Raw genomic sequence first — 13,372 nt, forward strand, 5'->3', positions numbered from 1 at the left:
ACAGGATGTGACCACTAGTTCCATGTATACCAAATATACCGCATAGCTGTTCAGTGCTACATCAAATTGTTTTCAGGTTGCCACCTGGGCAACTATCTCCATTTATAATCCCAGTTCTGGGTTAGATAATGAATACTAACATTCTGACCTGTGGAACTTTGGATGGGCATAGGGAGTGGAGGGGGGTGTTACAGCTCTTGTAATGTAATGCAATAGAAGGTGGATTTGTAAAGCACTGCTTGCCACCCGCGAAGGTATTCAAGTGCTGAAAGAGAAAAACAGACCAAAAAAAACACTATCTAGTTGTTGCTAACAAAATCACTTGAATGTTTGTAGAAACCCATCAAATTTTTGGGGGAAGATGTGAAAAATGATAGTTTTCATTGTATTTGCAGGGCTTTGATGGTGCTATCTGCCAATACGATTCAAGGTCCTGTGGCAACCTCCCCTGCCTGCATGGCGGAACCTGCGTCCCGACTCACCAAACCTCGCAGTGCTTGTGCACCGCTGGCTACACCGGTCCCCAGTGCCAGTACCCCGTCAGCAGCCCCTGCAACTCAAGCCCTTGTTACAACGGGGGCACGTGCAAATTTGTTCCTGAAGCCCCATTTTATCAGTGTGTGTGCCCCGGAAAATTCAATGGCCTCTACTGCCATATTTTGGATTTTAAGTTCAGCGGGGGCGTTGGGCAGGACATCATTCCGCCCGAGATTGAAGAGGAGTGTGAGATCCCAGGGTGCGCGTCCTCTGCCGGGAACAAGATTTGCAACACCCAGTGCAACAACCATGCATGCGGCTGGGACGGTGGCGACTGCTCCTTAAATTTCAATGACCCCTGGAAGAACTGCACTCAGTCCCTACAGTGCTGGAAGTATTTCAACGATGGCAAGTGTGACTCGCAGTGCAACAACGCTGGATGCCTCTATGATGGCTTTGACTGTCAGAAAGTGGAAGTTCAGTGCAAGTAAGTGAGATTTTGGCTTTATTTTGGGTACTCCGAGAACACCTTCTTTTGCACTCCTATTATTGGCTGGTCACTTCATGAACTAATATATGCATCTACTTTTATAGTTTTGCCTTTGTGCATGTTCAAAAATAGTTTCTACTATTAACTTTCTCGAAAAACCTTGTGCAGCGAATTGTATATTTCTTGGTAATTTGTAGTTTTGGTCGTAAAATGCTCTTTTACACACTATCCATAGAGCTTCTTATACAACCACTGTTCTGTAAATTTGTCATTTTCTTTGTCAGAATTAGGGCTATGAACACTAATGTTTAACGAGTATTGATCCATGGAATATTTTCCGATGATCCGATTTTCAGCTCCGATTTGCCATTAACAGCGTAAAAATAATGACACTTGCCTTACAATTTGCCCTTCACCTTTGCACAGCAGCTCTTCTAGGTCCATGCACTTATTTCAAGTGCAATGGATTTAATGAAGTCCAAATAAATAGAAGTCTTACTTGGCTGAGCTGAAAGAATTACATTTTGAGCTAATCTAAAGCTCTATTGGTTAGCATCTATGAGCTTTTGTAGTGGTACTTCATGTTCGAGGCATATGAGCTGCAGATCACACACTTAGCATAGATCGCCATCTGGTGTTGAGCCCAGATGTTTGCACTTGTTTTTGTTCTGGAAAGTCTTTGGAAGTCACAAGATAGGTGGCTCCTCCTTTGGATCATAGTGCGCATGGGCATCGGCTCCATCCTTAGATTGTGCCTAGAACAGATACATACTGGTAAGTAGCATTTGCCTTATGGCCTCTTCTAAGGTAGATTTCCAATAAACATAGACCTCTTCAGACTCAGGGAGGGAAAGTAGCTATTTCCAGTTGGTTCGCTCACAATGCAGTTGAAAAACACTGACATTAATGGCTTTACGTTCAATCTAATTTGAGTATTTGTTACCTCATTATGACAGATAATTTTTTCATTGGTGTGTTTGATAATGTATGGCCAAAGAAAGACGTTTAAAAACCTAAATGCCACTTTTTTTATTTATTTGCAGCCCGTTGTATGATCAATACTGTAGGGATCATTTTCAAGATGGCCACTGCGACCAAGGATGTAATAATGCAGAATGTGAATGGGATGGTTTGGACTGCTCCAATAACATGCCAGAGAAGCTTGCAGATGGCACCCTGGTTATCGTGGTCCTCACACCTCCTGAACAATTAAGGAATAACTCCTTTAACTTCCTGCGAGAGCTGAGCCGAGTCCTTCACACTAACGTAGTGTTCAAGAAGGACAGCAAAGCTGAGTACATGATAATCCCATATTACGGAAGTGATGAAGAGCTGACTAAACACCACATCAAGAGGTCGACTGAAACCTGGTCAGACGTCTCCACGAATGTCTTCAACAAAGTAAAAATGTCCCTCTATACATCATCCAATGGGAGGCACCGCAGAGAGTTGGATCAGATGGAAATCAAAGGGTGAGTAAACCATTTGATCAGAAAATAGCATTTTAGAATATGGCATCAACGGTAAAACTAAACCCGGGTTTAGCTTTAATTTTACTTAAAGGGATGTTTCTAATTTCTCACAACTTCTGAGCCAATAGAAGTTAGGTTTGATGGTTTAGGCCAAAGGGATACTTCCTTGGTTGGAAAAATAATATTTGCACAACACGAGAACGAGACGAGTTACTGAGATTGACTTGCTTTGACATCCAGTGAGTAAGATTTCGAGGTTTCACAATTCCTGATATATGTAGCTGTTGGCGGGACTGGTGAACTTAGATTTCTGAATTTTGGAACTTGCCGAAAGAGGGGACGGTGACCATGCAATTGTCTCCATGCATATGATAATGCTTGCATTTTTACTTTGAAATATGCACACACGGTGGCCAGAATCTTAGTAAATAACCCACATTTTGATTACTGTTGGTGGTATTTATACTCACTCTCATAGTGACCACGTTTCTTTCAAATCCCTATCCATTTCTGCCTCCTAATGGTGCTCCGTCTTGCTGCCAGTGTACCTAGTTGGTAGAGGTCGTTGGTACCTCCCTTACACTGAGCTTGTGTGCACATTCCTAATCATTTCTACCATTTCTGTGATCCAAATTGACAAGACAGTAAACAGCGGGTGAAGTCCTGCAGTGGCAACCCGCTGCTGCTGGATTTCCCAATTGCCCGTTGCCTCATCATGCTCTGATTATCCATCAATCTGATCAAAGAACACGTCAAGTGCACATCCATATTTATTGGCAATTCAGCAATCAGGAAAATCTGAATATTAACAGATTCTGATTGGTTGAAGGACTGTCTATCACTTTGGACTTAAGTCTGCTTGAAGCAGATGCACACAAGAGAAAACATGTTTATTTTTCCCCAAAAAAATGTCCAGTGCATGTATGCCACAGTACACAGAACACAGAAGATGAATGGGAAGCTTCTGACTTTGTCTACCTATAGAAATGTATACTGTAGGGGTTAGCCCAGGTACACATCCTTAGCTAAACGGAGCACGCTAACCTCTGCAGCATAGAGCACAGCTGTGTCACGCAAGGGAACCTTGCTTGCAAACCCGCTCGAGGGATGGCACTACCAGCAGGCTAGTCTCTATAGATATGGCACTGTACGGAGTTATGGCATAATGTGGCACGGTAAATGTGGATGCTGCGCTGCATAACAATGAGTACATCTGGACCCAGTGTTTAAGACAATCTGACTGATCCCGCTTCAACCAATCAGAATGGCTTTAACACCCGATACTGTGCTAACACGGCTATGTGGTCCAGGATAGGGCACGGCATCAACGGGCACTGCAGTGCACTCAATACAGGCTGGCTGGGGGGTGGGGTGAACTATGAGTTAGCCGCATAATGAAATTGGCATATTCCACCCAACCCTATTCTGTAGACTCTTGGCACAAAGTACCACCCTTGTCCAAAGAGAAAATGAGCCTCGGTCAGCTTCTGGGGGTAACTGTGTTGGATTTGTTGACCTTGATTAAGTTGTGCACCTAAAATGATGGATTACAGAAAGGGTACATAATCTTCTAGAGTGAGCGCGCAATGTCCATTTAAAAGCTGAAAGCTGTGGCGTGCAAAATGACATTTGACGCTGCATATGTACTGCAATCCTTCTTTCATACCGACCCTAACATCACTGACTACAGGTTAGACCTGAAATAGCTCTTGGGAAGGGAAAATATATAGTAAAGTGCAAAGTCTTTGTGCATACTTTAAAAAAAAAAAAAAGATGTGATGTGTGTTTATTGTGAAGTCTCACGTTCCTGTTGTGCTGAATACCCATTCTCCTTCTGAATGCCTACATGTTTTGTCGTCCACGTAGGTCAATTGTGTATCTGGAAATAGACAACCGCCAGTGTTTCCAGTCCTCGTCGCAGTGTTTCCAGAGTGCCACCGATGTGGCCGCCTTCCTTGGCGCCCTGGCCTCCCACGGCAACCTGAACATCCCCTACAAGATCGAGGCAGTCAAAAGTAGGCGGCCTTACTGTTTCTGTCGGCATCCACCGCCGGGTGATGAAATATCGAACGCAGCCGCTATTGGGTGGGTGAGGGGAGGGGGTACGGGGGTGCCAACATCCTTTGAAATCATTTTTATTTTTCACATAACAAGTACAGCAAGTGTACCGGAGCCCGGCTCTGAGCGGCTTAATATCATAAGGGATTCCCCCCTTTTTTCTGCTCAATGAAGTAAATAGACTCGGTCTTATTTTTCACCGATGGATTTATTTCAAAATCATTACTGTTTTTTTTTTTTTTATAAAGCAAGAAATTGATCGATGGCCTGTGCAAGGTGTTGAAGTTTGTATCTTGAAAATCCCCTCTAAATCCTTTGTCTTAACAGCTCAGTGCGAGTGCGGCTGATTTGAAGTTTGCTAATCCTTTTTCTCAGGAGGGGTAATAGTGAAGCACTCTCTGCCTTTTACAGGAGAGGAAGGAGGCATAGTTTGCAATTCTGATTAATAGCGCATAAAATGACCTTATTTCTTCAGAGTGATGGCAGCCTCCCTCCTGCTCTTTTCCCTGTAATGAACTCATTCCGCCCCATACTCGCTCCTGTCATTGGTTTGAAATGCAGCCTGATGTGTCTGGACCTCAACGCGCTCTGCTTCTTTCCAGGTGAAACTGGGGAGCCCTCCAAGGGGTCTCAGTTGTATCTTATGTACGTGGTGGTGGCGGCCCTGGTCGTGCTGGCGTTCATCGGCGTGGGGGTCCTGGTGTCTCGCAAGCGACACCGGGAGCATGGGCAGCTCTGGTTCCCAGAGGGCTTCAAAGTGACTGAGACCAACAAGAGTAAGCGGCGGCCGCCCCTGGGGGAGGACTCTGTGGGCCTGAAGTAAGTCATCTAAAGATTCTCCGCTGCACGGAATGCGATGTAACTTTCATGCACGCGCAATATGTGTCCTGCGCGCTCCTGCACTCTTCGCTTTGGAATAATTCACTTCTTATGAGCCTAGCAGTATATTTTAGATTTTTGTTTATTGCAAAAACACCTTATTGGGATCATGTTTTGTTTGACTCCTCGTCTGTTTGTTAGATATTAATTGATTTCCGTCTCTTTCTTTTAAAGACCTCTGAAAAATTCCACCGACTTAATGGATGATAATCAGACTGAGTGGGGCGATGAAGAAACATTGGACAGCAAAAGATTTAGGGTGAGCCATTGCCAAGATATTCTTTTTGTTTTACCAGAGGATGTTGATTGAGGTGTAAACACTAAAGGACTCTAGTTGGCATAGGGAAAACGCGAATCCCCATTTGCAGCAAGGTATACAAGTGTTCCTATGGCTTTTGTTGTGTGACGGCAGTCTTTGTTGGTGCACTCTGCCCTCCTTGTTGTCTGATGTACCTATTCCCTTTTCTCTGTTAGTTTGAACAGGAGGCTATGCTGCCCGACATGAACGATCAGATGGATCGCCGACAGTGGACTCAGCAGCACCTGGATGCGGCTGATCTGCGCATCTCCTCCATGGCCCCTACACCACCCCAAGGCGAGATTGATCCAGACTGCCTGGATGTGAACGTCCGCGGTCCTGGTAAGGGGAAAACTGAATTTCAGAGAAGCAGAGTTGCAAATTATTAAAATTGATCCCCGCTCCTAATCTTTGCGCGTGAAAAAGACTGAAAAATGAATAGGGTGAACGAAAGGAGGATAAAGCCAGACCTTACGGAAGGCATTCCAGGTCCTTACGGACAAATGGCACGAAAGGCATGAGTATTTCAGCAGGATCCTCATTCCAGGGGGTGTGATAGTAAAAAGGCTTCGAGATACATCTGGAAAGATTTAGTCCAAGGCTGGTAAATGGAAGGAAGAGGCTGTACTGGCATTGTGCAGCCACAAATGTGCATTCAAAGATGATTCTGCGATACTATGGGGAGAGAAATGAGGTCTTCAGTTTAGGGATCGGAAACGGGTTTCGAAGCCTGTGCCTTGTGCCATAGTCTTATCCGGGTACGGGGATCCGTCGTCAACATCCTGCTCCTTGTGAGGTTATAGGGGAATGTTTTTGGGTGGAAGTTAATGGGGTTGAAGCCCGCAGTGGAAGAATTGAGTGAGTTAGGTCTGTGATGTGTTACAGTAATGAACCACATAACTGCTGCTTCTTCCGCATGCTAGCACCCATATTTTATGCCTTTTGGGTTTTACCTACCATCTTGCAGGGACATTTAACTTCGTTTGTAGTATAATGAGGGTGTGGGAGTACACAGAAGAGGCTAGTGGGTTCATTCAATATACAAGTACAGTCCAAAAAGTAATATGGGCTTTGGTGTTTCTAAATTAGTTCTAATCTACCGTTTCCCCACTACTCTAATTTGGAATATTTGTTTTGTCTCACTTCATCTCTGTAAAATACACATCCTTCACTCAATAGCTTTCCCTCGTTCGCTCTGAAAGAAAAAATATTTTGCCTTAAAGCTGCTACACTCATGATGTGCTTTTGTATGCAAAATTGGTCCAGTTTGTTAAGTGATTAAAAACAGGGTCACAACATGTTTGCGTCCACTTCTTGCGGAACATAAAAAAATGAAACAATATTTCAAAAAGGCACAAAGCACACTTATAAAGAATTGTCTCGTAGAATCAGCAGGCATACCTTCTGCTATGAAACAATATCATCACTCTCTTGGTGTAAAGGCTTATTGTATAATTCTGTGATTTGTTTCCACCCTTTTTCAGATGGATTTACCCCACTGATGATTGCTTCGTGCAGCGGAGGAGGACTGGAAACAGGGAACAGTGAAGAGGAGGAAGACGCATCTGCCAACGTAATTTCCGACTTCCTCTACCAGGGTGCCAATCTACACAACCAAACCGATAGGACGGGAGAGACAGCTCTCCACCTGGCTGCACGGTACGCACGCTCAGATGCCGCTAAACGTCTGCTGGAGGCGAGCGCTAACGCCAATGTTCAAGACAACATGGGACGGACTCCGCTTCATGCCGCTGTGGCTGCTGACGCTCAAGGTGTCTTCCAGGTACGTGGACGTTCGTGATTTTGCAGTGTTCTTGGTTCTGGAAAATAAGGTGCTGATGAGATGCATAAAGTCAGCTCTTCCAACCTAAAAGCATGTATTAAGATATAAATCATCTCGTCTCTGTGACCTCCATCCAAGATGTTTGGCTTCTGCCTGCCATCGTCTATTATTCTTTACAGATGGCGTGCTTTGTCTCCCCCAGTTAATGCAGAGGTATTGGTGTGGGATGGGGATGGGGGTGGCGGTGCAGCTCCTCTAGAGTTTGCTGAGAGTTAGCCTGATTTCAATGAAGTACCCTAGACAGTTTTTCAAAACCTGGTCTTTATGTCACAATATTAAGGTTCCTAATATCAACGGCACGTAAATTGACTTTACAATATTGACTACCGACATACTGTCAAGACAAGCATACATAATGAAGATTGTCAATATTGGGGAGTCAATGTAAGTGCAGATTGATACTACAATTTGAATATTGTGGTAGAACCCACCCGATACCTTAGCATCTTATTGTAACATAAAGTCTTAAAGAAGGATATATTTATTTCTAGATGTAGGGGTATGGAAAAGGTTTGCTCATTCTTGCTAACATACACCTTTCTTGCAAGAGAAGAAAGGCAAATTGTTCTTTCATTGGATAGAGGAAAGGCAGTGATGATGCAAATGGGATTCAGACCTACAATTCCATGTCACACATGCTACTGTTAGCTCCTTAGTCAACCAAGCTACTTTGCAGTCCAAAAAAAAGACATAAAACTAAGTGAAGATGAAAATCGTTTATTCATCAGTGAGTGTGCCAGTGATAAAAGCGCACATTATCAGAGGTGTGAAGTTATCTGTTTAGTTGTACAGTCAGTTTATTTCACCAAATACACAGTTCTTCATTTAATTTTCTTATTTTCGACCACCCTCTACCTTTCTGCACCCAGATATTGATCAGGAATAGAGCAACTGAGTTGGATGCCCGGATGCATGATGGAACGACGCCATTGATCCTGGCGGCGCGACTGGCAGTGGAGGGCATGGTAGAAGAACTCATCAACTGCCATGCAGATGTCAACGCAGTGGATGACTTAGGTAGGAGAAAAGTTTGTTCACAGTATGGCTCAGGAAAGGGTCCAGTTTATGACGCATGTACTGACCCCTCTGACTTTGATGATTGTAGGTAAATCTGCTCTGCACTGGGCTGCTGCTGTGAACAACGTGGACGCGGCCATCGTGCTCCTGAAGAACGGCGCCAACAAAGACATGCAGGACAACAAGGTAAGCTGTCGCAGCCACATGTCAAAGCCACATTACTCCTTGAGCACTAAAAGCAGAGGTGGAGCTCGGTGGTCTCTTTTAAGCTTCCCTTACTCTGTGGTTGGCATATTTATGTCAATACTTGATGTTGGTTCACTCGGTGCTTTGTAATCACTGTATCATTCTTATGCTTGTTATAGTGTTTATAACAGAGTTGCGTAATGTCATAAGGGATTCCCCTTTTTTTTCTGCTCAATGAATGTGCGGATGTGGTGTGAGAGTGTCTGTGTTGATGTGCTCATACATGCCGTGGTGTGGATGCGTGTGTATGTGTGTTTGTTTACATGCATGCTGGATGCATTTGTGTTTGTGTGTTTACATGCATGCTTGTGCAATCACCAGCTCTAGCTCCTAGCATGTATTTAATTGAAATGCATGTCAGACTGATAAACATGTGTTGCATAGCTGTAAATACCTAGTTTTAATGTAGATATGCAGGAAATTCAAAAATCGTTGCTTAAACTGCAAACATTATTCACATTGTAACAATATTGATCTGTAAGGGAAAAAAAACTAGGCTTATGTCTGTTGTCTTTTCTTTTCCTTATATTTACAGGAGGAAACACCACTATTCCTTGCAGCGAGAGAAGGAAGCTACGAGACTGGCAAAGTTCTCTTGGACCACTTCGCAAACAGGGACATCACAGATCATATGGACCGGCTTCCTCGTGACATTGCTCAAGAGCGCATGCACCATGACATCGTGCGACTTCTGGATGAATATAACTTGGTCCGGAGCCCACAGATGCACAACAGCCTGGGGGCACCCACGTTGTCGCCACAGATCTGCTCTCCCAGCAGTTACCTGAGCAATATGAAACCTGCTGCTCAAGGGAAGAAAGCCAGAAAGCAAAGTATTAAAAGTAATGGCTGCAATGGGAAGGAGTCCAAAGACGTCAAAGCTCGGAGGAAAAAATCACAGGATGGGAAAAATCTTCTGGATAGCTCCGGTGGATTATCGCCGGTGGACTCACTTGAATCGCCCCATGGCTACATTTCAGACGTGGCTTCCCCACCACTGATGACCTCTCCATTTCAACAGTCTCCTTCAATGGCTCTGAACCACCTGCCAGGCATGACCGATGGTCACATAACCCTCAATCATCACAACCTAGCAGGAAAACAAGACATGACAATGGCTGGCTCCAACAGAATGACTTTTGAGCCAGTGCCTCCGCGTCTTTCCCATCTGTCTGTGTCAAGCCCCAGTACCGTAATGAGCAGCGGCTCTTTGAACTTCACTGTGGGCGGAGCACCAACCATGAATGGGCAATGCGATTGGCTCTCAAGGTTACAAAACGGGATGGTTTCAAACCAGTATAATGCACTGAGGAATAATGTCCAGTCGAGTGCCCACCAGCAACCTCACAACATGATGACATCCCTGCAGAACGGCTTGCCCACAACAACATTGTCCCAGTTGATGAGCTACCAGGCAATGCCAAACACAAGGATAGGCAGCCAGCCCCATTTGATGCAGGCTCAGCAGCTACAGCAAATACAACAGCAGAACCTGCAACAGCAAATTCAGCAGCAGCAACAAACTATACAGCAACACCACAATTCTGGCTCATCTGCTAATAATCATATTGGTCAAGTCTTCTGCAGCAACGATTTAACCCAGGCCGATCTCCAGCAGATGACCAGCAACAGTATGGCAGTTCACGCAATTTTGCCTCAAGATACCCAGCTTCTCACATCATCCCTACCATCTTCACTCACCCAGTCTATAGCGACTACACAGTTTTTAACTCCGCCATCCCAACACAGTTACTCTTCTCCAATGGACAACACTCCTAGCCACCAACTTCAGGTGTCCGATCACCCCTTTTTGACTCCATCGCCTGAATCCCCAGACCAATGGTCAAGCTCTTCTCCTCATTCCAACATTTCCGATTGGTCAGAAGGTATTTCTAGCCCCCCTACGAGCATGCAAGCACAAATAGCACACATCCCGGAGGCATTTAAGTAAAATAATTTGTTCTAGAGACAGCGGTACACAGTGGAACTTAAAGGTTTTACCTAAATATATAATTAAAATAAACTTTTGGGGGGAAAAAACTCTAAAAACACTGTGGTTTGACTGAAGGATCCTTTTATACAATTTTATACAGAAGAAAACTTTTTTAAAAAACTTTTTTAGTATTTATTTATGTGCTTTTACATGAAAACACTGCCTTTTTTATTTATACATTCTGTTTCTAAAGATTCAAAGTTCAACGCTTTGTCAAATTTCTAGAAATTTGAAACTAGCTCTTCATAGAGATTTTTTATCCATATCATTAATATAATGTTCATATTTTTTGTAAAGATATACGCAAAGATTCTTGATTGTGAAAAATACATGTATTTATTGATTTACCTGGAAAGTAAAGACAAGAAATGTGGCGGGTGAATATCAACAGTACACTGAGAAATGAAACAGGAAACTGATCTTTTAAAATGTACTATAAACTGTGTCCTGGAATCTTCAATGTTTGTTTAAAGTTTCAGTATTATAAAGTTGTATATATATTTGACTTTAACAACTAGTTGATGCTTTGCCTTTTGTCCTGAATGTAAACAGCTGCTACTGCTGAAAGTTTAGGCCCTAGATTTTCAAAAAAGTCAATAAGCTAAATTTGGATAACCACATTGCTTGAATGACAATTTACTAAACATAGTTGGGAAGTATATGAATAGACGGAAAACCCCCTTTAATCACTGTGCTAAAATCATGTGCCCTTTATTTGATATACCAATAGCCAAATGATGTGCTGGGACACGAACGTTTAGCGAAAAGGCACAAGTATACAAAAGCAAATTGGTAGATCTGATAGGTCACGTGAACCAAAAGAGAACTCTTAGGGTTACATCCCATTGGAGGATTTGAAATTATCTTCTTTGATAGGATCTAACTAGCAGCAAATATCCCACCAACAGGAATTGCTACTTTTGTGAACCAAACTTTGGGAATTCAGTTTAGTATAAAATTTGGGTAAGCTGTTTGTTAGCCAGGACTTTTCTTTGGTGGCAGTTAATCAACACCCTTAGAAAATGCATCAGAAATGTATTCAGATTCTAAGGAAAGTTAACAGAAGGTGATGTCACCCAATTTAAATACCAAATTCACCTCTCCCAACTACAGCCACTTTCCTCTGAATGTGGCATGAACTGTTTATCAGCTTGATGTATATACTGAAATAGTTGGTTTTCAGCTGAACAAAGTTCTGTTCGAGACTAGGCAGGAGGCACTGCAGTCTGGCGGGTGCATTTTATCCTGTGTACCAGGATGCATCATTCACTGAGACAAAAACGCAACCATGTAGTGTGTTGTATAAGCCTGTGGCGATGTTTTATGTTTGTAAATATCTTTTTAAAAGGAGGATTTTGTTTAAAAAATCTCAGCAAGTGACTCTTATATCATGCTGTTCAAATGCATCGCGCTTGTCATGTGCCGACAACAGGGATGGTGCTTGGAAGAATGTCTTGGAACAGTCTGCAACAAAACACTGTATATACCTGTGACTACTTGTCTTGGGATGTAGATGGTGCAGATTTCCAATAGTGACCAAGATTTGAAGTTTGCCAAATAGACTTGTCTGCAACCTATTCCTAACTGTGTTATCTGCTGGTGAAATTCTGCAGTAGTGACTTTGCAGCACCCCCCCATCAGGCATGGTGAAGTCAGCTGGTGCCGGTTCTTAACGGTAACGTTTTATAAACTACTTTATACTGTAGTTTACAAAAGAATGCTGTAGTACAAGTGTCTACCTGCAAAGTTGTAGTTTGCAAAAGCAATGTATTTTTTGTTAACTGATCTGTACTCTCTGATGTGTCTTCCTCTAATAAAAATTATGCTAAAAGGTGTCTAGATTTTAATAAAACTAATTTTGTTTTGTTTCATAAATTCCTTTCTCTTGTGGTCTTATCTTTTTCCTCCCAAATATCTCTTTTCTCCCCTCTTTCCGAGCAAGATTATTCAGTTTGTCACAAGTATCTTATTGAAAATTCATCATCTACATTTCCTGCAAATTAATGTTTAAGTTGTGCACCTAGCAGGGGAAGGTGTATACTATTAAATATATTTAAGTGTTGTTTATCACAGTTTACATCAATCATACACTGATGTGGGAAAAGGCTGGCAGACTGCACCGGTGGCTTATTAGCAGCACTTCATGCTACTTCCCCTTCCGGTTCTCAATTTTCGGAGAGATATCACTGCAACGTTCTCTGTTTTACGCATTGCTGGTGTTCCTTCTGGATTGTATTGTCCAGTTGGGAGGGAAGAGTGGCAAAACGTCTCTCTCCTGTAGGTGACTATTTTAGTGTTGGGGGTGCCACCCAACTTTAATTGGTGGAGCGCGACGAATAAGTAAAGACATAGAAAGTAACCTTTCCTAACCGGCGGAGGGCGAACTCTATTATAACTAGGGCTCCCAGTTTTCCGTTTTTACTGATTTTTACAGATAAATACAGACAGAAAACTATTTTTTTCCTGTGTGTATTTTATTTTTAAATACAGAAAAATACGGAAAAAATGTCTTTTTTCTACTATCAATCATGAGTGCCAGGTCAGTAAGTGTACAGATTGAGAGGTAGGGCAGATGAAAAAAAAAAAAAATTCCTAATTA

At 42.9% G+C, this 13,372-nt stretch overlaps 1 protein-coding gene across 2 annotated transcripts in view; it reads left to right on the top strand.

Annotated features, from left to right (window-relative positions):
* Positions 1-12,608, top strand: part of NOTCH1 (notch receptor 1) — a 136,873-nt gene extending 124,265 nt beyond the window's left edge. For both annotated transcript variants that reach the window (XM_085612969.1, XM_085612960.1), the window contains exons 25-34: positions 396-964; positions 2,011-2,439; positions 4,306-4,454; positions 5,100-5,316; positions 5,551-5,635; positions 5,851-6,016; positions 7,159-7,457; positions 8,387-8,534; positions 8,623-8,720; positions 9,316-12,608. In XM_085612969.1, coding sequence (XP_085469095.1) covers positions 396-964; positions 2,011-2,439; positions 4,306-4,454; positions 5,100-5,316; positions 5,551-5,635; positions 5,851-6,016; positions 7,159-7,457; positions 8,387-8,534; positions 8,623-8,720; positions 9,316-10,731 — 3,576 coding nt within the window. In that variant the 3' untranslated portion in view covers positions 10,732-12,608. The remainder of the gene's footprint in view (positions 1-395; positions 965-2,010; positions 2,440-4,305; positions 4,455-5,099; positions 5,317-5,550; positions 5,636-5,850; positions 6,017-7,158; positions 7,458-8,386; positions 8,535-8,622; positions 8,721-9,315) is intronic.
* Positions 12,609-13,372: the final 764 nt, after the last annotated feature.

The sequence above is a fragment of the Triturus cristatus genome, chromosome 1_2, assembly GCF_964204655.1.
Source record: "Triturus cristatus chromosome 1_2, aTriCri1.1, whole genome shotgun sequence".
Lineage (NCBI taxonomy): Eukaryota > Metazoa > Chordata > Amphibia > Caudata > Salamandridae > Triturus > Triturus cristatus.